The 23,034-nt window shown below is 65.6% G+C and overlaps 1 protein-coding gene across 2 annotated transcripts; it reads left to right on the top strand.

Annotated features, from left to right (window-relative positions):
* Positions 1–2,182: 2,182 nt before the first annotated feature.
* SLC66A2 (solute carrier family 66 member 2) lies at positions 2,183–22,205 on the top strand. 2 transcript variants are annotated; one of them, XM_054583799.1, is made up of 6 exons: positions 2,183–2,233; positions 2,501–2,806; positions 6,701–6,834; positions 9,635–9,688; positions 14,158–14,374; positions 21,024–22,205. In XM_054583799.1, the coding sequence occupies exons 2-6, from the start codon at positions 2,604–2,606 to the stop codon at positions 21,229–21,231; spliced, it is 816 nt and encodes a 271-aa protein (XP_054439774.1). In that variant the 5' UTR covers positions 2,183–2,233; positions 2,501–2,603; the 3' UTR covers positions 21,232–22,205. The 2 variants fall into 2 exon arrangements, with proteins under 2 accessions (XP_054439774.1, XP_054439776.1); XM_054583801.1 differs by lacking the exon at positions 9,635–9,688.
* Positions 22,206–23,034: the final 829 nt, after the last annotated feature.

Genomic DNA, 23,034 nt, shown 5'->3' with positions numbered 1-23,034 from the left:
CCAAATCAATGCAGGGTTGGTGAAAATGAAAAACGTCTTTTATTTTATGGAAAAAACCATATGAACTTTTTGGCCGACCCCATATGACCAAATGTAAGAGGAATCTGTCGGGTGGAGGGTGCAAGCCCGTGGAAGCGCTGACGCCCGGACCACGCGGCGGCGTCCTTTCGCGGCCTTTCCTCCAGGAGGCCGGCGACGTTAAGGGGCCCGCTGTGCCTGAGGAGAGGGGGACGCTGCCCGTTAGACCGTCCTGTTCGGCGTTTCCTTCACACTCGTTAGAGGACACGGGCCGTCGCCCCTGAAGCAGCTGATGGGCACATGCGGCTCCCGCCGCGCTACCTCTGCTTCTGCGCATGTTTGCACATTCTCACTTGAACGTCTGTGAGAGCAGAGGGGTTCTTTTGGGGCCTGGGTCTGGGTATACACACTTGAGTATAGAATTTTTTTTTATTTTAAAATAGTTGCAACATTTTCATAATTTTAGCTTTTATTTTTAATGCAATATTATCACCTTTTTAAACTAATTATTTACGATGCAATTCTGGCCACGCTGAAAGTAAGTGGTCTTTCTGCCATGGCTGATGTGGCTCAATGGACCGAGTGCCAGCCTGTGAACCACAGGGTCGCCAGTTCGATTTCCAGTCGACGCGCAGGCCTGGGCTGTGGGCCAGGTCCCCAGTGGGGGATGCACGAGAGAGAGCCACACGTGGATGTTACTGTCCCTCTCTTTCTCCCTCCCTTCCCCTCTCTCTGAAAATAAAGATGAAAATCTTCGAAAAAAAGAAAGTAGCAGCCTTTCCTGGAAACAAATTCGGAGTCCTGAGGACTTCCTGTCCACGGTGTGGGTTTTGAAACAGTGGCTGGAAGGTCTGGCTCCCCAGGGGACTCCCAAGGCTGCCAGGCGTCCATGGGCTCCGGAAGCGCCCCCGGCCTGGCTGCCCCCCTCGCCACAGCCTGATGGGTGGCGGGTGGCTGCCAATTTGCCCACGTGTCCCAGGGAGACAGGACCCGCAGCGGAACCGGGCGTCCCGTGCCCGGGGGAGCCCGCGTCCTTCCTCCAGCCTCCAGAGGGGAGGACGGGACCCTCGGGGGCAGCACAGCAGGGCGGGGCAGGGAGGCGAGGGGCAGGGAAGAGGTGCCTGCGGGCGGCGGGGGGGGGGCACCTCCTGCCGCTTTTCTGTGCGGCCTCCTCCGCGGCACTTTTGTTCCTGTTCAGGGTCATGTCCCGCGGGCACTCGGGACCGTGGCGACCCAGGAACGCCCGACGGCCGCCTCAGAGGAGCGAGAGCCGCGCATGTTCTTCCCAAGCCTGCGAGGCCGATTGGGGACTTGCTGTCCGTCGGGCTGTAAGCGCCACGAGTTCCCACAAAACCTACCAGGCAGCGGCGGCCGCCCTCCGCGCGCCCCGGGGCCGCCTCTCGTCCTCTCGCCGCCCGCCCGGCGTCCGGATTGGGGCGTCTCGGGCCTGGGGGCTCCTCCGCGCACCGAACCTGGGCCCCGGGACCCACTTGCACGGCGTCCTGCCCGCAGGGTCTCACACAGGGTCGCCCTGGCCGCCACCGGCGGGCCCCGCCAACCGCGCCCGGAGCCGGGGGCTCCTCGTGACCGGACACCTCCCGCGTCCCCTCTTCCGTCCCGAGCGCGGGGCGCGCCCCGCAGGGCTGCGCGGCCGCAGCCACGGCGTCAGTGACGCGCCCCCGGCCCGGGGTCCGGCCGCGTCTTTGTCCCCCGAGGAGCCGCCCGCCCACTCGGTGAAACTCCCGAACTTCTGGGTCCTGCTCCGGGGCGCCGCTTGGGTCGGGGTGGGGCGCGCCTCCGGCAGGGAAGGGCCACGAGCGCGGACCCCCGGGCTCACCAGGGCCTGCCGCCCGTGCCCCACGAGGGATGACGCCCCCGCCGTCCCTGTGCCCCGCGAGGGGTCCCCAGGACACGCGCGGCCCACGTGGCGGCGACCTCACCTCGTGCTCCCCTCCCGGTGGCTGGGCGCCGAGTCCCGCGGCGCCCGCCCGGGGACAAGCGGAGGCCGCCCACGCGCAGCCTGGCCCCGAGGGGGCGACCCGGCGCGCGGCCGGTCAGGGCCCCTCCACCCCGCGGGGCGCGCGCTCTAGGACCCGCCGGAGCCGGGCACGCCGCGGTGGGCGGGGCCGGGCATTGTGACGTCACGCGAGGCGGGGCCGGGCTCGGCCGGGCGGACGGACGGACGCGGGCCGGACGGGCGGAGCCCACGCGGCCGGTGAGGGCCGGGGCGGGATCCGCGGCGCGCGTGGGCGCGGGGTGCGGGCAGTCGCTGCGGACGGGCCCCGGGACCGACCCCCCGCTGCCCGCGCCGCGCATCCGCGCTCGTGTCCCCGCGGTGCCAGCGCGCGCGTCCTGGGCGCCCTGACCGCGCGCGTCCGAGGAGGGGTCGCGCCCCCGCCGTGGTCCCCGGCGCCTCCCGCGTGCGCCCGCCTTCCGCAGCCCGAGGCGCCGACCCAGCCCTGCCCCTCTTCCCTCTCGCCAGGCGCAGCGGCGGCGGCCATGTGGGGGTGACAGCGGCGCGCACTCGGAGTCGTGGGGACGCAGCCAGGTGGACGTCAGCCCGGCTGGCGGCGCAGGTGTCGGCGATGGACGCGCAGGGCTTGGATTGGCTTCTGGTCCCGCTGCACCAGCTGGTCTCCTGGGGGGCGGCCGCAGCCATGGTCTTCGGAGGGGTAGTGCCGTACATCCCGCAGTACAGGGACATCCGGAGGACCCAGAACGCCGAGGGCTTCTCCACCTACGTGTGTCTGGTGCTGCTGGTGGCCAACATTTTGCGGATTCTCTTCTGGTAAAGTCGGGGCTCCCTCCCGCGGGGGCGCCCCAGGGTGTGCGCGCTGCCCGGGGTTTCCAGGGAGGCCGGCGGGTGGGGCGCCTGCTCCCGGAGGAGGAGCTGGCGGAGCCCGGGAGATGCTTCCCCGGGGAAGGCGGGGGCCTGGAGGGGACCCCACTCGCGGTCTCAGGTTTAGCCTTCGCTCCAGTCACCCGGCATTTGCCAGGTGCGTGTCCTGGCCTTGGCCCGGGGATGCGTCCCGGGCCCCAGGGCATCTGCGTGGGGGTCGGGGAGGGAAAACAACTGAGTCGAGGGCTGCGAGCGACAGAAAGCGGCGGCCACTGGGGAGGACGCTTTGCTGGCCAGCGGAGCCCCCGGGATGGGCGTCAGAGTGTCGGCGGTGCAGGGCAGGCGCGAGGGCCCCCTCAGCCTTCTCTGTGGGCTCTGGGGTTTTGTTTATTTTTGAGTAGGAAGTCAACTTTCTGGAAAACACTGAGACTATTTTTTCTTGCTCCTCCCAGCCCAACTTCCTCTTTGTAGTGTTTGCGTTCCGGTGAGGAACTTGAAAATAATTAGAACGACTGCTGAAGCCAGGCGTGACTGGGCCGGTGAATGCTCAGAGGGGACGAGGAGGGGTCTTGTAGCCTCGCTCGAAGGCGCCCATAATCTGGCCTTTCCTTCCTCCTGGGGGTCCTAGGTCTCTCTGTTGGCAGGAAGGTTGGGGGGGGGGTGCGGGGCTGGTGCCATTTGAGTGATCGTGCTGTGTTGCTAATTGAATTTAAGTCAGTCTTATCGAGGTATCATTTTCGTTAAATAAAACTGCGCATTCTCAATGTACAGTCGGATGAGTTTTGATGAACCCCCCCATAGTCACCGTCACAATCAAGATGCGAACCTGTCCCCCCAGGCTGCGGCGCGCCCCACCCGCGCCCCACCCACGCCCCAGGCCGCCGGCTCCACGCCTGCCTGGGGCTTCAACCCGCTGGGGGGGCGGGGAGGCGGCCCGGGGGCTCGTTTCTGTTTAGCACAACTTGAAAAGCCCTGCTTTGCAGATCCCCCCTTCCCCTTTGGCCCCTGAGGCGGGACACCTCGCTTCCCCTGTGTAATGAGACGGCCTTGAGGCCTTGAGTCGAAGGCGGAGCGAGCGCGCGGGGGTGGGAGCGCGGCTGACTGCGGTCGGCCGGAGCGCGTGCTGTGCGTGGGGGCGGCAGCAAGCCCTTGCTTGCGGCTGGGCCTTCTCCAGCAGTGGACGGAACTGCAAGAGCTGGGTGACCCTGTGGGAAAATCCTTTCATTTAGAGGTCTCTCCCCTCAGTGTGCTTGTCATTCAAAACTGAAAAAAGAAAACAGAATACCCAATCTGCATCTCAGGATCTCGTTTGAAGGAGTCAGGAATTAAACGAGCTTCTTGAAGGTCGATGGGCATTTGACATCTTTGGACCCACGCTCTTTCTCTGCCGCGCAGCCGCGGCCTTCGAGCGGGCCTGGGCTCTCCCGGCGTACACCGGACGGTCTCTGTGGGATGTCAGCTCAGCCCGCGGGCGCGTCCGATGGGTCCTTTCCTGTGGACAGCATCCTGAGGGGCCCTGGGCCACGTCGCCACGGGCTCTGCGGCCCTCTGCCTGCCGTCCACGAGGCTGTGGGAGGACAGACGGCTGGCAGCGCGTGGGTCCCTTCTTGAGACTCCCTGGCCTGGGGCGCACTTGCCTGCATCTTGTGCCAGCGGAAGAGCAGGCGTCTCTTTACAACTTGTCCTAACGTGCGCCTCTCTGCCCGGCTGGTCTAGAGACCCCGCTGCTCTGAGGGCGAAGCGGATGCTCCCTTATATTTCTCTGTTGCTCCCGCATCCCGTCTGGGCTCCGTGGGTTGGCAGTCCATTTGATTTCCTAGGTTTAGAGGGTCCCCATAGGCCGGGCGCTGGCCAGAGGCTGCGGTTTGCACTTCAGTGGGATGCACCCCACACACATAGGTGGTGGGTGGCGGCGAGGGAGGGCCACGGGCTCCGGGGGCGGGGGACTGGGTCTGCCCCAGAGCAGGGCTGCGGTTCGGAGCGCTGGAGGGTGCCTGTCCCACGGCCGGCTGGGGCCGCGGTCCTCAGGCCTCCGGTCCACCTGGGACTCCCCGTGAGAGGTTTGTGGCGCCAGGATGTGAGTGGCTCCGCCAGAAGGGCCAACCACACTATGCAAACCCAGGCTTCTGAAGCTGGCGGCGGGGGGCGGGGGGGCCCTGTGCCCTCAGCTCTCAGCATCCTTGCCGTTCTCTTGCAAAACGAGCACCCAGCCGGTCGTACTCCATAAACGCTGATGTACGTAAAGCGCCGTTGTGGCATCAGAAGCCCGGATAAAGGCGCAGTGAAGCCTGGTGCCTAATATTTGCAAGCTTGTGATTTTATGGGGACTGGGGGAGGTGTGTGGGGAGGTGGGGTCTGGACGGTGCTCCGAGCCCGCCGCCGCCACGGAGACAGCCCTCAGGCCCACCCCTGCCGCATGGAAACACTGTCAGGGACACAGTGACACTGCACTGTGTTGGAAATGCAGCACCACTGTATTGGAGGTCTGGTAACACTGTCGGGAGGACGTAGTAATATTGAATGAAAGTTCAAGCAACATTGTATCAGAGACCCGGTAACATTCTGCTACTAATGTCTGCAGCAGCAAAGGAGGCCCCAGCTTCTCTGCCACTGAGATTTCTTCCTGCTATTCTGAGAGGCAGAGAAGATGTTTCCTGTGGAAATTTTTGCCTGGACTTGGTAGAACATTGCACGTCCCTTGCGATGTGTATTTCCCCAGGGGCGAGACAAAGGCGGTGCAGCTGGGGGAGAACCTGCGTCGACGGCCCCTCTGCGCGGCAGGCCCCGCGCTTGGCGGCGGCCTGTCCCGTCGTCCGCAGTCGAAGAGGCTGTGCCAAGCCACGCTCTTGGGCAGAGCGGAAGAAGCGCTGTCCTGACATCACTATTTAAGGAAGAAAAGCATTTCAGGAAGGAAAAGTTTAGCCCATAAGTAAAAAAATGGTATCTTTCTCTTTTATTTAGCTTTTAAAAACTATTAATGACGTTGGGCTTTGTTTCATATTTATTTTGTCCTTTGTGCACTGTCTGTGGAAAGCTGTGCTCTTTGGAACTTTGTGTCTGTGCGGCCAGCCCGCACCCTCAAACCCGCCTCTCACGGCGAGCGCTCGTTTTCACTGTGAATGTCGAGTCCGTCTTGATTTGATTCTTGGTGTGTCACGTAGGGAGAGGCGTCGATGGTGTTTCCCTCTGTTTCTCTAGCCGCTCATTGTTTCTGTGAAAATAAAAAAAAATGGGACTGGCCTTTCTCATGTCACGGCCCGAATTACACATCGTCAGCCTTGTGGCTGGGAATGAGCTGCGTGGGAGGGGTCCCCAATATGACTCCTCGCGGTGCCAGCCGCCCAGCCTGACAGGGAGCCTTGCTGCCCCTGTATGGCCTTTGCCTGCGAGCGAGTCTGCCTCCTGGGTCAGCAAAGTGGGCAGCGGGGGCCTGTTCTTAGACGTGGCTAGAGATGGCCTCAGGCAGCCATAGGGGTTATATCCGCCCTTTGGAGGAGAGGTGGCTTGAGACCGGGTCACGGGCCAGAGGGGCTGGGGCTGAGCGGAGCTGCCGCTGGCAGGCCCCCGCCCTCCGGGCTGCGGGCAGAGGAAGCCCTGGGCGCCACCCCCTCTTCCCACAGCGCCGCTCCTCCCTCACCGCCGCTGCTTCCTTGCTTGTCCCCCTGTCAGTGGGACGCGGCGTTTGGAGGAGCCCCGGAGCCGTTCCGAGGGGGCTGGGCCTGCTGCCGGGGGCCCCTCTGCACCCCCGCCGGAGTCCGGAGCCTGGCCGTCACCGGCCACGCTGGAGGGCCCGGGGCGGGAGCCGGGCGGGCGCCCTCCTGACCGTGGTGTCCTTGTCCCCAGGTTTGGAAGGCACTTCGAGTCCCCGCTGCTGTGGCAGAGCATCGTCATGATCGTCACCATGCTGCTGATGCTGAAGCTGTGCACCGAGGTCCGCGTGAGCAACGAGCTCAATGTCAAACGCCGCTTCTTTACAGGTGGGTGGCCAGCGACTCAGGGGCAAAGCCACTGGAGCTGCAGACCATGCCTGCCCCGTAGGTGGAGAGACAGCCCCCTCAGCCCAGTGTCATCGGGGGGGGCCTGTCGCCCTGCGCGGCACTGTCGTGTCGGCAGCGGACGCTGGTGTTTCCGGCATGTTTTACGGGACCTTAAACACTTTATACCGTGAGATGATCCGAGATAATAGCTGCTTCTGTGGAATCTGGGCGAGTTCTCAGCCGGCGGGAACGTGTTGCTCTCGGCGGGGCTCTCGCCGCCGGCGGAGCCTACGCCGCGGGGGATGCCTGCTCGCCCCCGCTGGGCTCCTTTCCTTTCTGTCACATCAGCTCAGAAGGCAGTTTGCCTCTGACTTTCGGTGAGGCTGGCACATAAAGCCATTTCCCCGCAGCCGAGAGAACTGGTGCTTTTGCACGAGCCGGGTTAAAAACTCCCGAGAACGTGAGCGTGTGGATGCAGGCGACTGGCCACCGGGCGTGCGCGTGGGCCGCGCGAACTCCGGGCGCGGCCCGCCTGCCGCTGGGCTTTTGTGGCTCAGGGAGCAGAAGGCGCTTCTCCCTGCCTTGGCCTTTTCCTCAGAGCACCTTCCGAGCTGCCCTCCACTTGAACATTAGGCCGGGGGCGTCCCGTATCGGGGGGCCAGTGCCTTACTCCCGCCGCTCGGCTAACGGCCGAGCGTGCGACGTCGTGCACTTCGGCGGGGTCTGCGGTTGTGTGCGCGTGTCCTCTCAGGTGTCGGTGGAGAAGAGTTTTCTTGGGGCGTGTTTAGTTTGGGACGCCCGTGGACGTGAGGCCGTGCCGTGTCCTTGTCCCTGGAGGTCGTCCTTCCCGGCGGGCGACCCTGCCCCCGTCCACGCCTGTGTGTTGAGAGAGGAATGTATGCTCACTTCAGTCTTGGCGGAAAGCAGGTCGGCGTGCAGCTGTGATGTGCGGCCTGGGCCAATCGGTGGCACTTAAACCGGGGAGGTGACCGCCCTGTTCCTGGCGTCTGTTGTTGTTTCTCCTCGTTGAGGCCGCCCTCCCCTCGTGGGTCTGGCCCTGTCCCCCCTGTGATCGGGACACCACCCTGGAGCTCGTGCTGAGGGTGCCGCTGGTCTCGCCCAGGACACAGGGCACGGGGAGCAGGGCCGCCCCGGGGACGGGCGCCGGGCTCTGAGCGCCCCTGGGACGCGGGCTGCCTGCTCCCGCGGCCTCTGCCCTCCTCCCCGCGGCCTGTGTTCCCGGGAGCCCCCCCCGGCCTTCGGCAGTGACCTCCTGGCCCCGCTGCAGGGGCCGTGTCGCAGTGCTGCCTCCGGCGCTCGGGGGGGCAGACCGCGCCCTGGCCTGCGGCTCCGGAACCCGAGAACGGACCGCGACCTTGCTCGGAATGCGCGTGGCGATGGAGGCTGCCAGATACAGCAGGTGTGGGAGCCTCCAGGCCATGAGGCGTCTGAGATTTCAGTCCGTGCGACCTCGCAGGAGTGCCTCCCAGTCCACGTCCCCTTCCCTGGGGACCTGGCTGCCGGGAGGGCACAGGGCACCCTGAGCTGGGCTGTGCGCCTCCCCGGTGGGGGGCCTCCCCGGGAAGGGTTCTTGCTGATGTGGAGTGGTGGACACCTGACCCTTTCTCTGGGTTTCCAGGGCTCTGTGTAAATTCTTCCACAAGGAACATTTCTGTTCTGTTCACGTGGGTGCCCTGGCCGCACATGGGAAGGCAAGCCGCTGTTTGCATCTGAGCTGCACCTGCTCGGAGTGAAGCCGAGTCCCCCCCTGCATCCTCCCTCTCCGCCCCTCCCCCACGCGTTCCTCCCCCTTCCCTCTCCCTCCTTTGGGACCTTGATCTTTAGACAAGGTGCCAGTGGATGGTGAAATCCACCTAAATGAAAAAGCAGAAGCAAGAGGCTGGGAAAACCCACAGGGCAGGCAGAGTCCAGCGCCAGTGCGGCTGCCGCCGGGAGGGGCGGGGGGGCCCGGCAGTGTGGCGTGGGTGGTGCCGGGGGCCCTGCCACGCCGCCCCAGACCTGGCAGCACGTCTGCTGTCTGCTTCTGGCTGTCTGCTTCTCGCTGTTTGCTTGCCAATTTTCATGTTTAGGTGAGTGTCCACGACCTGGGGCAGGTGACCCAACTGTTGATCCCACCCGGCTCGGGGGTCCCCGTGACTCACTGGAGGTTCGCCCTCCTGGTTAACCGCCTTCCACGTGGGACCCCCCTGCAGGGACCCTCCCGTGGGCCCCTGCTCTGGTGTGACCTGGCCGCCTGGGCGGGAGCAGTGGGGAGGTCTCAGGGGAGGGGCTGCTGGCGGGGAGGGGAGTGCGCGCCTGGGAAAGGGGCGTCTGCGCCGCTGGGCCGGCCCCTCCGTGGCTGAGCTTCCCGCCTGCTTGTGCTGAACCAGCTCTGCCAACAGCGTATCCGAGCAGCCTCCTGGGGAGTTTTGACCCCAGGGCTGAACTGCAGCTGACTGCTGACCTCTGACCTTTGACCTCCGGGGGAGTAGAAGTAGAATCTGCGGGGTACCGCCTCTGACCTCAGCAGCCATGTGGAAATGTGGTGACTCTTCAGTTTTGGCCCCAAATTCCCTCCCCCTCTTCTAAGCGCTTCCTTGGGAAGAGGGTAGGGTCGGAGAGCGCCGTTCAAAGGTGGATTTCCTAACGCGCAGAAACCGAGGTCTCAGCCCTTTCTGTTCCAACGGCTTTTTTTTTTTAAAGGCGAAAAGGGCTGAGAGACGTGGCTGCTTCCCTGCGTTAAAACCCGTCTGTTTTGTCTTTCCTTCCTTTCTGTCTCCCTCTCCCTTTTTGAATGTAGCCACAGAGAACAAGGACGAGGAAACCAAGCCCCGCCCCGGGTGGGCGTATCCGGGTACGTACCACCCTGCATGGGCCGCCCCCGCGGACGGACGGGCCATCTCACGCCAGTGCTGCCCCGTCTGTCATCGCTGTCCCCTGTGCTGCCCGCGACCATGCATGTGACTCGTTTCTCCCGGTGTGGGCGCGGCCCCCGCACGGGAACCAGCCTGTGCCGCTGCACGAAGGCCCCCGGACGCCCGCCCGCGTTCTGCGTGCGGGTCCATGAGAGGGGGCGAGAGGGAGGGCGGGAAGGCAGGAAGGAGGGCAGGGGTACTAGAGCACAGGCTTTAGGATTCTTTTGATAAATTTATTCTAATGTAGCTCTTTCTTTTTGACGCGCTGGTAGATGGAATTGTGTCCTTAACTTCACTTCGGATTGTCTGTTGCCACTTTGTAGAAATAAAATGGATTTTCGCATATTGATCTTGTGTCCCGCAGCTTCCGTGAACTCACGCGTTGGGCCTGGTAGGTTCCTAGTGGGTCCCCGAGGATTTTCCACAGACAAGACAGTGTCCTCTGCGAGCAGCCTGCTCCGCCCTGGGCAGCCGGGCTGCTCCCTGTCTGGCCCCGGCCGCCCCAGCCCGGCCGGGGGGGACCGGGCCGGTGCGCCGTCGCGCCCCTGACGCCCCTCAGGGGGCTGCCGGCCTCTCTCCGCGGAGTGCGAGGGACTCTGTGGGACTGAGCAAGCGCCCTCTGAGCTGAGTCTGTTGAGTGTTTTTATCATACAAGCTTGTGGATGTCGGTCGCACGCACTTCTGTATCTGTTACGATGATCCTGGGGCTTTTGCCCTTTATGCCGTTACTATACTCTATCGTGTGGGTTGATCTTTGTATGTTGTCTCAACCCTGCATTTTTGGGATAAATGCTATTGGATCAAGATATATAATCCTTTTTATAAGTTGCTAGATTCCGTTTGCTAGTGATGTTTGCTGAGGGTTTTTGTGCTCATAGTCATAAAAGATACTGATCCCCCCCCCCGCCCCGTTGTGATGGGCTCTGGCTTCAGTATCAGGACGGTACTGGTCTTATAAAGTAAGTTCTGAATACGAAGTGTTCCCTTGGCTTCCATTTTTTTTGAAGTTTGTGAAGGATTGGCATCGATTCTTTGTTGATTAAAACATTTTAACTGAAATATGACATAAGCAGCACTGGGCGGGTGCAGGGCGCACACGCGGAGTCACGCATTCGCCTGCCGCGGCGGGGCTGCCGCACACGGCAAGCAGCATTCCGCACGTGACCCGGCCCTTTCTCGCGGTTGGAACGGTCTGCCTTCGTCTCTGAGCGAGTCGGAGGTTCTCAGACGACACTGTCCCCCGTGCTCGCTTGGCTGTGTTTCCTCTCTGGGGCTGAGCGCGCGTTTGTCACATTGCCACCTCTGGGGGGCGTTACTCAGGGGAGCGCCCGGGGCTGTGCTTTCCTTTGTCGGAAGTGTGGAGATTAGAGTGCAGTCTCAGCACAAGTGTATTCAGTTTTTCCGTTGCTTCGTGAGGTAGTCTGTGTAGTTTTTTCTTGGAATTTGTCCCTTAAGCCTAAGGCGTCAGGCTGTGGGATTGCAGTTGCTCTCGGCGTCCCTGGCACTTCTTCCCGCCCCCGCAGGGCGGCAGCGGCGGCCCCTCTGCCAGGGTGGACGTCAGAGATTCCGGCCCTCCCTTTCTCTCTCCTCTTTCTTCTGGTCATTCTAGCTACGTGTTTCTCGTTTTACTGATTTACTTTCAAAGAACCGGCTTTGGTGGTGTTGATTTTGTCTGTTGCTTTTCTACGCCGACTCAGAGCTGATGACACCGAATACTTTGTTTATTTCCTAAAAACAGGGACTTGCGCTCAGTCAGCCCACTGCACTGCAGGTCGCGGCCTGACCCGGCTGGTGTCCCGTTTCCTCCTAACAGAGGGGAGGAGTCGGTCAGGTGGCCCTTGCGTGTCCTCTTCCCAGGAGCAGCCCCCTGACCCAGGCTCCCAGGGGTCAGTGCGAGGCCCTTCGTCGCCTCCGGCCCCGGGCGGCTTTCCTGTCCCCAGCGCCTCCAGCCCGGGTACTGGTGCTGCTGCCTCTGCTCCCGCCTTTGCCCTTTGAGATTAACCCCCGTTCGTGGGAAGCACTTGGAAAGGATCTGCGTCCCCGTCCTGCTTGCGTCCCCCCCGACCTCCCCGTGTGTGCTGTCGGCAGCGCGGTCAGGGCTGCCTGCTTCCTGCGGCGAAGGCACCTGTGCGTCCTGCCCGTGGGGCGGGGCTGCCGCCGGGGACCTGTGTCCTGCCGCCTCTGGATGGTTCTGGCGCGCGGGCGGCCGCTGCCCGGTCCAGGATGCGGCCCCTGCCCCTCGTTTTCCCCTTTGTGCCTGATCAGGAGCTTTCCCTGGCTGCTGCTGTGGGAGGTGATTTTTCGGGGTTCCAGGGTCCTGACTGCGGGAGAGGCCCTGTGCCTGCCGGCCGAGCCTTTTCCCGCGTTCGTGAATTTCTGCGGCTCTGGTGGCCCTCTTGCCAAGACCCCCCTGGGTCCTCTGGCTGCTGTGGTCCCTTGCGCTGCCTCACTAGGAGGCTCCCTGTGGGTTTGAAGTGCACAAGAAGGGGACACGGGGTGCCTTGCTGTTGCCGCCTGCGCCGAAGAGATGAGTTATTTAGGGCCTGTGGTCGTGGGCGTCACAGGGCCCCGACCGCGGCCAGCCCGCTGCGGCTTCCTCCTCAGCCGCCTCGCCGCCCACCCTGCCCCTGCGCCCGGGCCTGTCCAGCCCCCTCCCCGGTGCGTCGCACCTCCGCTCGCTCCCCGGGGGCCTGGTGCTGGGCCGCCTCCTCTGCCAACGGCACCTCCCCGCGTTTATCGGCGCCTGCAGTCAGCCCCCAGGGCGGCCTGCGTGGGGGGGGGGGTAGGCTCAGGGTGGGCGTGGGAGCCCCAGGGCGACTGGGGTGTGGGGGCTCGCTTCTGCGTTGGAACAGGCACCCAGGGCTGCCTAGGGCGTAAACGCTGGGTTTCTCTGCACTGCCAGACTCGGGGGGGAGGAAGGTGCAGGTCCCGGGGGGTGGCCGGCCGGGCCCCCACGCTGGCCCCCTTATCTCCCCTCACAGCCACCCCACCAGCATGAGGTCCTCCTCCCTTGGGTGTGACCCTAAGAGGGAGCCGCTGGCTGCGCGGTCACTGGCCGCCCTGCCCTAACGAGGGTCCCAGTGCCGGGAGGCAGCGTTGCCGTGGCCCCGAGCCAGGCCCTCCCAGGGTGGCCTGGCCAGGACAGGCCTGGGCGCTCAGGCGCCGGGGGGGCCGGCGGGGCGCGGGGCACAGAGGCGCTCGGGGCCACCGGCAGCTTCCGCGAGGGAGGTGAGTGGCCGCCGGTGGCCGAGCCCTCTGCCCTCCACGCCTCCCGGGCGCGTGGGGTCCTGTGAGAGCAGGGACCGGGGAGGGTGTCGCCCGCAAGGATGGGGCGTGTGGAGCCCCCTTGGCTGCCGTGTCGTCGCCACGGGGCTCACGCCCCTTCGCTGTCGCCTCGGCTGGGCCCACCCAGCCTTCCACAGGGGCGGTTCTCTTGCCGCTTTGGGAGCGGGGCAAACGTCGCCTGCGCTGACGGGGGCCGGCCACACGGGGGCGCTGGCGGGCTGCCTGGGCTATGCCCAGCGGTTGTGTATCCGGCCATCGCGGGGAGCGCTGCCTGGGAACCCCCCGGAGCTCCTGTGGGTCGCGATTTTCCTCGGTGCCCGCCTGAGGGGCAGCGGGGCCCTGTCGCCCTTGTCGGCTGGGGTCCTGGGTCCCCCAACACTGACACGCAGCCGCCGTTCTGGGGGACGGGCCGTGTCATCCTACCCACGCCCCCTCGCACAGCGTCCAGCCTCCTGGCCTGCAGGGTCGTGCGACTGCCGGGCCCCGTGGGGTCCGCGCCCCTCAGGGCGGCCCGAGGGCTGTGTGATCATGTGACGGCGTGACCCCCAAGGGCCCCTGTGCAGGGCAGGTGCTGCCCCTCCGGGTGCAGGGCCACACGGCCGGGCGGGGGCAGCGTCCACTGTCCACCGTCCTTGGACCTGCAGAGGCAGCTTGGCACCCCGTGCGCCCCCCTGGCGGCCGTGGGGGGAGGGGCGGGGGCTCCTGCCCAGGACAGAGCCGCTGGGCGCTGGGACGGTCCTGTGCCCGGTTCCCAGAGCGACGCCAAGGCGAGCTGCCGGGCGCAGCGCCTGCACATAGGGCTGTTACCTGCGTGGGCTCCGGCTCCCGCAGGGGTGCTCCGCCCAGAGCAGCCACAGGCTCACAGTTCACAGCAGGCTTCCTCACGCTGACCTTGACCTCTGCACCCTGGTCACGCCCCTCTCCTCACGCCGACCTTGACTTTGCACATTTGTCTTTTAACACTGACCTTGGCCTCCTCACTCAATTCGCTCTCCTCACGCTGACCCAGACCGCGCCGGGCCACGTCCCTCCCCTGGGCCACGTCCCTCCCCTGGGCCACGTCCCCCCCACCCCCCGCGCCGACTGGGCCTGACGTCGCTCACGGCTCCCCCTCTCGCCCTAGACTTCGACCCTCGCCACTTCTGGCACTGGAGCAGCTTTGCGGACTACCTGCAGTGCGTGCTGGCCTTCACGGGCGTCGCCGGCTATGTCACGTACCTGTCCCTCGACTCGGCGCTGTTCGTGGAGACGCTGGGCTTCCTGGCCGTGCTGACCGAGGCCATGCTGGGCGTGCCGCAGCTCTACCGCAACCACCGGCACCAGTCCACGGAGGGCATGAGGTGGGTGCGGGCCCCGGGCACACACGTTGGTCAAAGTCAAATGGGTACAATTTGGCTGCTTTGTTTTCAGTTACATTTGTCAGAGAGCAGTTCAGGTATAAACACATCGGCCTTTTGACACGCGAGCCTTGCATGTGAGCGCGTGTGACAGGCGAGGAGGAGCTGAGACCCTCTCATGAGCAGGTGGCAGGTCACGGATCGGGGCGCTGCTCCTTCCGGGCTGTTGAGCCTGAGGCGTGCGGAGGCTGCAGCGGAGTGGGCTCTGCCTGCGGCATCCGGGACGCAGCTCCGGGCCCCCGTGTCCCGGGACGCAGTCGCGAGGGTGCTGGATTGACTCCCATGAAGCACTTCGTTTGCTCATGAACAGCTGTGCTCGGCATTGCATTTGAACTGCCGTTTTCCCCACGTGGACGCGTGCACAGAAACACAGCTGTTCTGCGTGTGCGTCTTGTTGTCCGCCGCCAGCAGTGCTTTGGGGGGAGAGCCCGTCCCCTTGGAGCTGCGGCCGCCTCGCCCCAGCTTTGGCTGACGCTCCGTTTCCATGCAGATGCTCTTGTCTGTGGCGTGGGGAGCGCAGCTGCAGCCTGCAGCCTGGCCCTTTGATCTTCCTCTCGTTCATTTTTGTATCGATGGGCATGGTGGATTTATTGCCGTTTTATTTTTTTTACTCTCTTCCTCTGTTTTTTCCCTCCTCTCCCTCCTCCTTAAAGCGGGCCCTTTAACGTTTCTTGTAATACTGGCTCAGTGGTCACCAACTCCTTTAGCCTTTCCTTGCCGGGGAAACTGCTTTTATTAATTTTGGCCAGAACGTCCATGACCTCTGGGTGCATCTTTGCCCAGGTGCCCTGGTGTTTTACTTTGGCGTCTCACCTGCTTGGCTTAAGGCCCTGAAGGCGGGGATTGTATCCCATTCCGCTGCCTCCCTGTCACCTGACGGTATTTGGGAAATTACAGCCACTCAGCGAGTGTCTATTGAACAAATGAATGAAGACGTCACACCCCTGGGTCTCCGCATCACCTGACTCGCCTTTGACCAGGAGACCAGCTGGGGACGTTTGTGGATGGGGAGGGTGCCCCGGGGTGGGCGCCGGCCTGTGTCCTCATTCCTGAAGAATGAGGGGTGGGGCGGGGGGGCGCCCTGGGGGAGACGCCCCCCCCCCCCCCGGCTGGCCCGCTGACACCCGGGCTGCTCTGCGGGAGCCCTGTGGAGGCCGGTGCGTCCCCGGTCCCCCCTGCCACTCCCGCAGCCCCTTGTCTCTGAGCAGGCCCCTGCGGCTATGGCCTGCCTGTGCGGACGGCAGGCCCGGGGTGCGGCGTGGGTGGCTTTGGGAAGAGCAAGGCTGCGGTCGCTGTGCCCATCAGGGCACGTCCCGGGGCACTTCCCTGCGAAGCCCGGGAATCCCGACCTCAGGCTGTGAAGGACGAGGTGTCCTCGGTCCACGGGGGCCCAGGCCTTCCCCCGCAAGGGCTCTTCCGCCCCCTTCACCTGCCTGGGGGGGTTGCTGGAGGGGAGGGGTGCAGGAGGGGGTGCTGCCCTTTACAGGCGGCCAAGGGGAGCAGGAGAGTGGGTGCCTTGGTGAGGCTTGGCCAGGGCGGCGAGGGGCTTGAGTCTGCAGAGACCTGGGACAGGGACCGGGACCCGCACAGAAGGCCGTGCAGGCCGGTCCTGCGCCGCAGAGGGGAGGCTGGCCTGCCGGGGACGGGGCCGCGGGGAGCGGCAGCTCCAGACTAACTTTGTAACCCCGGCCGGGGGGCGTGGCCCGCGGAGTGCTTGCTTGACGCTGTGCCTGCCTGGCGGGGTGGCCACTGGAAGGGACGTGGCCAGGGCTCGCGTGGGCGTGTCGGCAGGGCCTGGAGCCCTTGCCTGTGGCCCTGCCTGCGGCCTGCGTGGGGCCTGTGGAGGCGGAGGGTCCCAGGTTTTCTGTCACGGGCAGGTCACGTCCCATGACCTTGCTGGACACGGGGCACGCCAGAGCTGATGTGGGAAGGTGTCCTGTCCCTGCATTTGTTTAGAAGAAAACACCCATCTTCCCGGGCAAGTGCAGGCTGGATGTGGATTCGGAGGGCAGTGCCTGGTGGCGCCCGAGGCATTTATTCATTTTCAAAGACGTCCCTGTGGGAGAGGCTTAAGGGCGTTTCTGTCTCATGATGGCACACGTCGTGAACACACGGGCAGTCGGGGCACCGCTGCATGTCCCTGTGGCGGGGACAGCGGCTGTGCCGTCTCGGTTGGCCTCTCCCCGCTGGGCTGGCTGCGCCCGGCCCTTCGCGCCCGCCCGGGGCACCCGGCGCGTCTCCCTCAGCGCCGCCCGGTCCCGCCTTCGCTGGCGGCAGCGCCGGCCACTGTCTAAGGCCATCCTGTCCTTGCCGTCCTCTATCTCCCTCCCCAAGGGCCCCCTCTCTCTCGCTCAGACGCGTCCCCAGCACCTGGAACAGCTTGGCAGTGAGAGGTCAGGGCATCCAACTGCGGGATCCCAGAACGAGAGACTGAGGGTCCCCGCCGTCCGGCAGGGGGCATGTGCTTCCCGGAGAACAATCTCCCGTCCGCAGGGACGCGTGGAAGCTGTGCACACAGCGCAGGCGCCTGCCCCCACGTGCAGACACATCGACCTGAGCACAGACGGTGTGGAGCCCCCTCCCCCCCTTCCTGGGAACCGCCGGCACCGGGGCTGTGGGGACGTGTGTGCCGCTGGGCCACCTGGGGACTCCAGCCTGACATGCGCTGTGGTGGGGGGACCCTGGGCTGCTCAGGGCAGGAAGGGCCCCGAGACGCCCGCTGGAGTGGACAGGTCCCGTCAACTGCCTGACGTGTCCCTCGCGGGACGTCGTGGGCGCACACGTGTGTGCATGCATGCTCGCTAAGGTGGACACACGCCCTGCACGTGGACACACGCGCCCATGTGCAGTCACTCGTGCACACACAGGTACACACATGGACACGCAAGTGCACACATGCTTTTTTCTGTTTTGGAGCAACGGTCAGAGATATCTCAAATGATTTCCTTTTAAAAAAACGCTAAGTGATTGTCGCTTCTGAACCAGCAATAAACTGATGGAGCGTTTGAAGTAACTTTACTGACTCACACGGGAAACTGAAAGGCAGATTCTGTAGGACCGTTTGTCTCCTCCTCTCTCCGTGTTGTGTAGATTTAAGACCGTTCCCTGGCAGGCGATTCCGGGGGGAGCGCGGGCGGTGCGCTGGCGGAGGGGGCGCGGCCGCGGACGGGCGCAGGGAGGGGGCGCCGGATGCGCCGGGCACACAGCCGAGCGCGGCCCGCAGGCGGCGGGCACCCAGGGCAGGCCCCGCGGGGAGGCGGCCAGAGGGCGGGAGGCTGCCCCCGTGGTGCGTGTGTGGCAGGTGCCCCGGCTGCTGTGGTGTGCGGTTGGAGGTGCAGCCTCCGCCGCGGCAGCGGTGGGCAGAACTCGACCCCTTCCCGGGACCACCCTGCCCGCCCCAGCCAGACCCTGGGGCTCCTGCCCGATGGCGCATCACAAAGCCCCCACACTGGGCCTCCTAAGCATCGCCTTGACCCTGGAGGCAGAGACTGGGAGTCTCGGCTGCTTGGGACACGGGACAGGCCTCCCGGGGCCTGGCTGCCTCACCCCGCTGTCCCCAGGGTCTGTCTCTGGGTCTTTTTGACACAAAACAGGCCAGGAGCTGTGACTGGGACGCTCTGCACGCGTGTGCGGCTAAAGGCGTGCGCGCGCACTACACGCACAGCCAGGAGCCCCGCGAAGAGGAGGCCTGGAGCAGAGCTCAGCGGAAGTGCGGGCTCTCTTTAAAAAATGGCTTTACTGGGCTACAGCTCGCCGTACAATCCCCCGTTGAAAGTGTACAAGTCAGTGGATTCCAGTGTTTTTGGAACTGTGCAGCTGTCAGCACAGCTGATTTGGGGACACTTCCGTCTTCCTGAAATCTGTACCCTGAGGGATCGTTCGCCCCAATCCCCGGGCCCTGGCCCCGCCCTGTGACCCACCTGCCGCCCCCGTGGGTCTGCCGGCTCCAGGCGCTTCACAGGCGGGAACCGCACTTGGCCGCGCGTCCGCTGCCCCCAGTTTGTGCACGGACACCCTCACGGACGCCGCGTCCCTGCTGAGGGTGAGTCTGCGAGGCGGGCGACCGCCGCGTGTTCGGACGTCGGGGTGTGTCCCTTTGTCGGCCTCCGTGAATCGGGCTGCGGTGGCCATTCGTCGGCACCCTCCTGTGTGGGCAGACGTGTCCCTTTCTCCGGGGACGTTCCTGGGAGCGGACCTGCCGGGTCACACGGTCCCTGCTGGTCAGGGGCTGCAGGCTGTCCTCCCCCGTGGCCGCGCCGTCTCATGTCCCCCGAGCTGCTGGTGGGGGTTCTGGTCTCCGCCCGCCCTCCCCAGCCTCGTCGCCGTCTGTCCTCGTACACGGGACTCGTGTGGTTTTGTACTTTTCCTTTGCGTTTCCCTAACACCTCACGACACTGCGCGTCTTCCCGTGCGATCGTTGGACATTTGTGTGTCATCTTTGGAGAAAGGCCTGTTCAGGTCCTTTGCCTATTTTGAAATTTGGCTCTTTGTTTATTACCAAGTGGCAGAGCTCCTTGCATTTTCCGGGCGCCAGCACCTCGTTGGGCCTGTGACGTCCCTGCTGAGGGACGTCTGCGCCTCCTCGGTGTCCTGTCTGCCACACGGAAGGCTCTGCTTCGGCTGGAGTCTCACGTGCCTTCTGTTGCTCATGCTTTTGGTGTCACACCCAGGAGCCCGCCGTCTGACCCAGGGCCACGAGACCCTCCCCGGGGGGCGTGTGGGCGGGTTTCGAATCGCGGGCGAGCTCTCGATGGGTGGGAAGGGGCAGGGTCTCGGCTGCCCGGGGCGTGAGCGGCGGGCTCCTGGGGAGAAGCCCGGCGGGCTTCCCTGGCTGCCGGCCGAGCCCAGATCAGGTGAGAGGTATTTTAGGGATGGCGACCTGGCAGCTGAGTGGGGGAGGGGAAACGCAGAGCCGAGAATGAGGTCATGGGGGTCGGGATTAAAATGGTGGGGGTGGGAGAGGGGTCAGGTGCAGGACACGGCAGCTGGAGTTGGGGATGGCATGAGGGGCGCAGGGAAGGGGCTGCCAGCCTGAGCTGGGAGAGCCGAGCTGGGGCCCTGGGAGGGGACACGCGCCCCCCCCCCCCCCAGCGCCCCGTCTGCCAGGCCCTCTGTGCTCGGGCGGGCTTCCCGCGCTGGCGGAGCTGCCCCCAGGACGAGGCCAGACCCAGCCACTCGAAGTGGCCAAGCTCTGGGCTTAGTGCTTGTTAGGACACCCCATCACACTGTCGCTGAGGGCGGGGGCTGCGTGGCACCCCGCGTCGGGAAGAGCAGGACCCACACCTGTTGAAAGTCCTTCTTCGCTAACACCCGACTGGCTGCAGGGCCCCGCCTGCCCTGAGCCCCCGCCTGCCCTGAGCCCCCGCACGGCCGGCTGTGGGGCCTGGCGAGGCCACAGGGTTCCTGTCCCCGCAGCAGCCGAGGGCCAAGGCCTGGTGAAGTATCTGGGCGGCTAAAAATGTCCCTGAGCGTCAGGCAGAGCCCAGCTCCAGCGATGATGAGTGACAGGTGCACCTGTGCGTTCGGGGCCGCGAGCCACCCCCTGGCGCCCGGCAGGCAGCCCGGGCCCCCGCTTTGTGCTGGGCCGCCTCCCTCCCTCCTGCCCCCGGACGGGCACTAGCTGCGTGCCCTGGGGTGCATCACTCACCCCGTCTGTGCCTCAGTTTCCTCCGCCGTGGAGAGGGAGCCACGCAGCCCTCCCTGCCTTGTCTCAGGGCAGCGCGTGGCCCACACGCAGGCAGGTGCCGGCGGGTGGGGGGGGGCCTTTCTCACGGGACTCTCGGCTTTTCTTGTCGCGCAGGGCAGGCCCTGAGCCGTACCTGCCAGCTCCGGCTCAGGCCACGGCGCGTCTCCTCCACAGCCCCGGGCCCTTGGGAGCGGCCAGTCCGGCTCCTGCTTGGGTTGTGTTGTAGGCACCCTGGCTCTGAGTGACCCCCGTGCTCCCCGGGGCCACGCACGTGTGACCAGATGTGTGAGCCCAACGTGGGGAGAGGAGCCGGAGCCAGAGCCAGAGCCAGCTGGCGGCCCGAGGACAGAGAACATCGACGCGTCTTTGTGTTGACGTTTCCGGAACAGACTTCCTGTACAACGGAGCGTGTGGCCGGTGCGGGCAGCGGGCAGCCCGCCTGCGGGTTGCAGGATGGGTCTCACTGCGTGTCTGGGTCCTTAGGGGGTGTTACCAGGGAGGAGAATTCTGACAGAGTGGCGCACGGCGGGGACCGGGCGCCACGCCCCATCCTCCACGCCGACGTCGCTGTGGGCGATGCAGGTGGGAAGGGCAGGCTCGGCCTGGGTGTCGGACACGGTGCTTCGGGGTCCCTGTGGCCGAGGGCCGTTCTCCCGACGTGACAGTTCTCGGCTGCGCTGCCCCGGAGCCAGTGTTGGGTTTCCCTGTCCTGCTCCCCGGGGGCCTGCGCCTGGCACACCTGCAGCCCGGAGGGACGGGCCTCTGCAAGGCTGCGGGTCTGCCCCACGCGGGCCCAGCCTCTGCCCAGGCGGCTGAGGGGCCCGCCAGCCACCCCCTGGCGAGGATGGGGGCCCGGGGGGGACGGGCCGGCCCGGCAGCCCCTGACCCTGGCTTGTGTCTCCGCAGCATCAAGATGGTGCTCATGTGGACGAGCGGCGACACCTTCAAGACGGCGTACTTCCTGCTGAACGGCGCGCCGCTGCAGTTCTCCGTGTGCGGCCTGCTGCAGGTGCTGGTGGACCTGGCGATCCTCGCGCAGGTCTACGCCTTCGCCCGCCAGCCCCCGAAGCCCACGCCCCACACGGTGCACCCCGCCAGTGCCAAGGCCCTCTGAGGCAGCCGGCGGAACGAGGACACGTGGCGGCGGGCCGCAGGCACCGGCTGGCCGCCGGGCCTCCCGTGTGCGTGGGCCCCTGGGCCGGCGGGGCCTGGGTGCTGTGGCTGCGTGCGCTCGCTGGAGGGCGGCACGGCGGCGCCACCCCCGCCGGGGACTGCCGTGATTTCCAGGTGATGGAAAAGCAGGTCTCGCTCCCACGGGCTCCCACAGAGCACCGGGGACCCTGGGAGACGCCGCACAGCGGGAAACAGCGGGGCAGGCCACGGCAGGAGCGACGGGCCATCGGGAGGCCCAGCAGGCGGCCTCAGCCGGACGGGACCTGTCCGCCCAGCTGGGCCCTGGGCGCAGAACAGGAGACGGCACCGGGAGAGCTCAGGCCCCGGCAGGCGGGGCCCATGGCCAGAGCAGCGGGAAGAGACACGCTGCTGGACGGCGTGTACGAGGGGCTCAGGGAGGGACAGGCCGGCACGGGGCCTAGGGCCCCGGGCCTGTAGTCGTGTGGAGGGGAAGCCCCGGCAACGCACCTCCAGGCCTCTGGCTGGGTGGCCTTGCCCGGGCCACCTTCAGTGCTGCTGCCTCACACGACTTGGGACTCGGGCCCTGTCCACGTCCGGCCTGGGCCCGCAGGCCTCGTGGCCACCCTGGCCTCCCCCCGCCGGGGCGAGGGGTTGTGCGCATGGCTGGGCCAGCCGGGCACTGGCCAGGGCAAGCTCCTGGGCATTTGAACGAGAGGCTGGAGAGCTCCCAGGTCCTCGAGGGCGTGGCGGGGTGCGGGCGGCCCGCGTGGGCTCCCCAAGGGCCCAGGCTGGGCTCGCAGCACGAGGGGCACCTCCCCGCCCCCGGGAAGTGCATCCTTCTACTGCACACGGCCCCGGACATCCATCTGCCTGGCCGGGGGGACACTGAGTGGCTCCGCACCCCGCACCCCGCACCCCGAGCTCGGGGGCCTGAAGTGACCTTGCAGGGCCGTGGGGGGGGGGCGCGGCCCAGCGTGGGTGTCCCTGCCCCCTCGCCCGCCCACGTGGCTCTGCACACCCACTGCACGTGGCTGCAGCGGGGCCGCTGGCCTGATGCGCGTCACCGGCGCCTGTTCACCTGTGTTCCACGGGCACTGCCCTGGGCGGCCAGAGGCCTCGCGTCCCAGGTGCTCCCGGTGGCTCCCGTGGCAGCACTGTCCCTTCCGCTGGGTGGAGGGGCTCTCGGTGCCTTGTCAGCACTGCCCATGGCCAAAGCCCGCGAGACGCCTGCAATGGCTGGTGAGATGCGCCTGAAGCCGTTTCTCCCCTTACGTTTCCTTGAAAGCTCCGGAACGTCTGAGGGAGGCTCCTGCTTAGTTCTTTGGCCTGTAAGATGCTCTGAAAACATTTATTTAAAAATAAATGAAAGAAAATGTCTAGCAGTAATTGTTTCTGAATTGAAATATCACCAATTACTTTGGTGGAGACCAAAGTGCCTCAGGTCCTGTCTGTGCGGTGACAACAAGTCAACATGCTGCTCGAGGGCCCGGGGCGGCCGTGTGAGGGGGGTCCAAGCGGGGCCCAGGGAACAATCGGCCCCGGGTTCCCGATTCACCGCGAGCGTCTCCAGGGAGGAGCCGGCCCCAGGCACAGGCCTCTGCCCACAAGTGTCCACGTCCCCTGGGCAGGTCTGGCCGAGCCCCAGGCGGGAAGACAGGCGTCAGGCCAGGTGCCGAGTCCCCTTGTCCGCCCCAGGTGGCCCTGTCTCCCCACCTGATCACCATGAGCACCTGGAGGAAGTGGAGAGTGGGAGAGGGGCCTCCCCGCAGAGGACAGGACCCAG

The sequence above is a fragment of the Pteronotus mesoamericanus genome, unplaced genomic scaffold, assembly GCF_021234165.1.
Source record: "Pteronotus mesoamericanus isolate MK-2021 breed Mesoamerican mustached bat unplaced genomic scaffold, CSHL_Meso_final contig_74, whole genome shotgun sequence".
Classification (NCBI taxonomy): Eukaryota; Metazoa; Chordata; class Mammalia; order Chiroptera; family Mormoopidae; genus Pteronotus; species Pteronotus mesoamericanus.
Note: the sequence above shows the minus strand (reverse complement) of the source record. Positions and strands in the feature narration are given on the sequence as shown.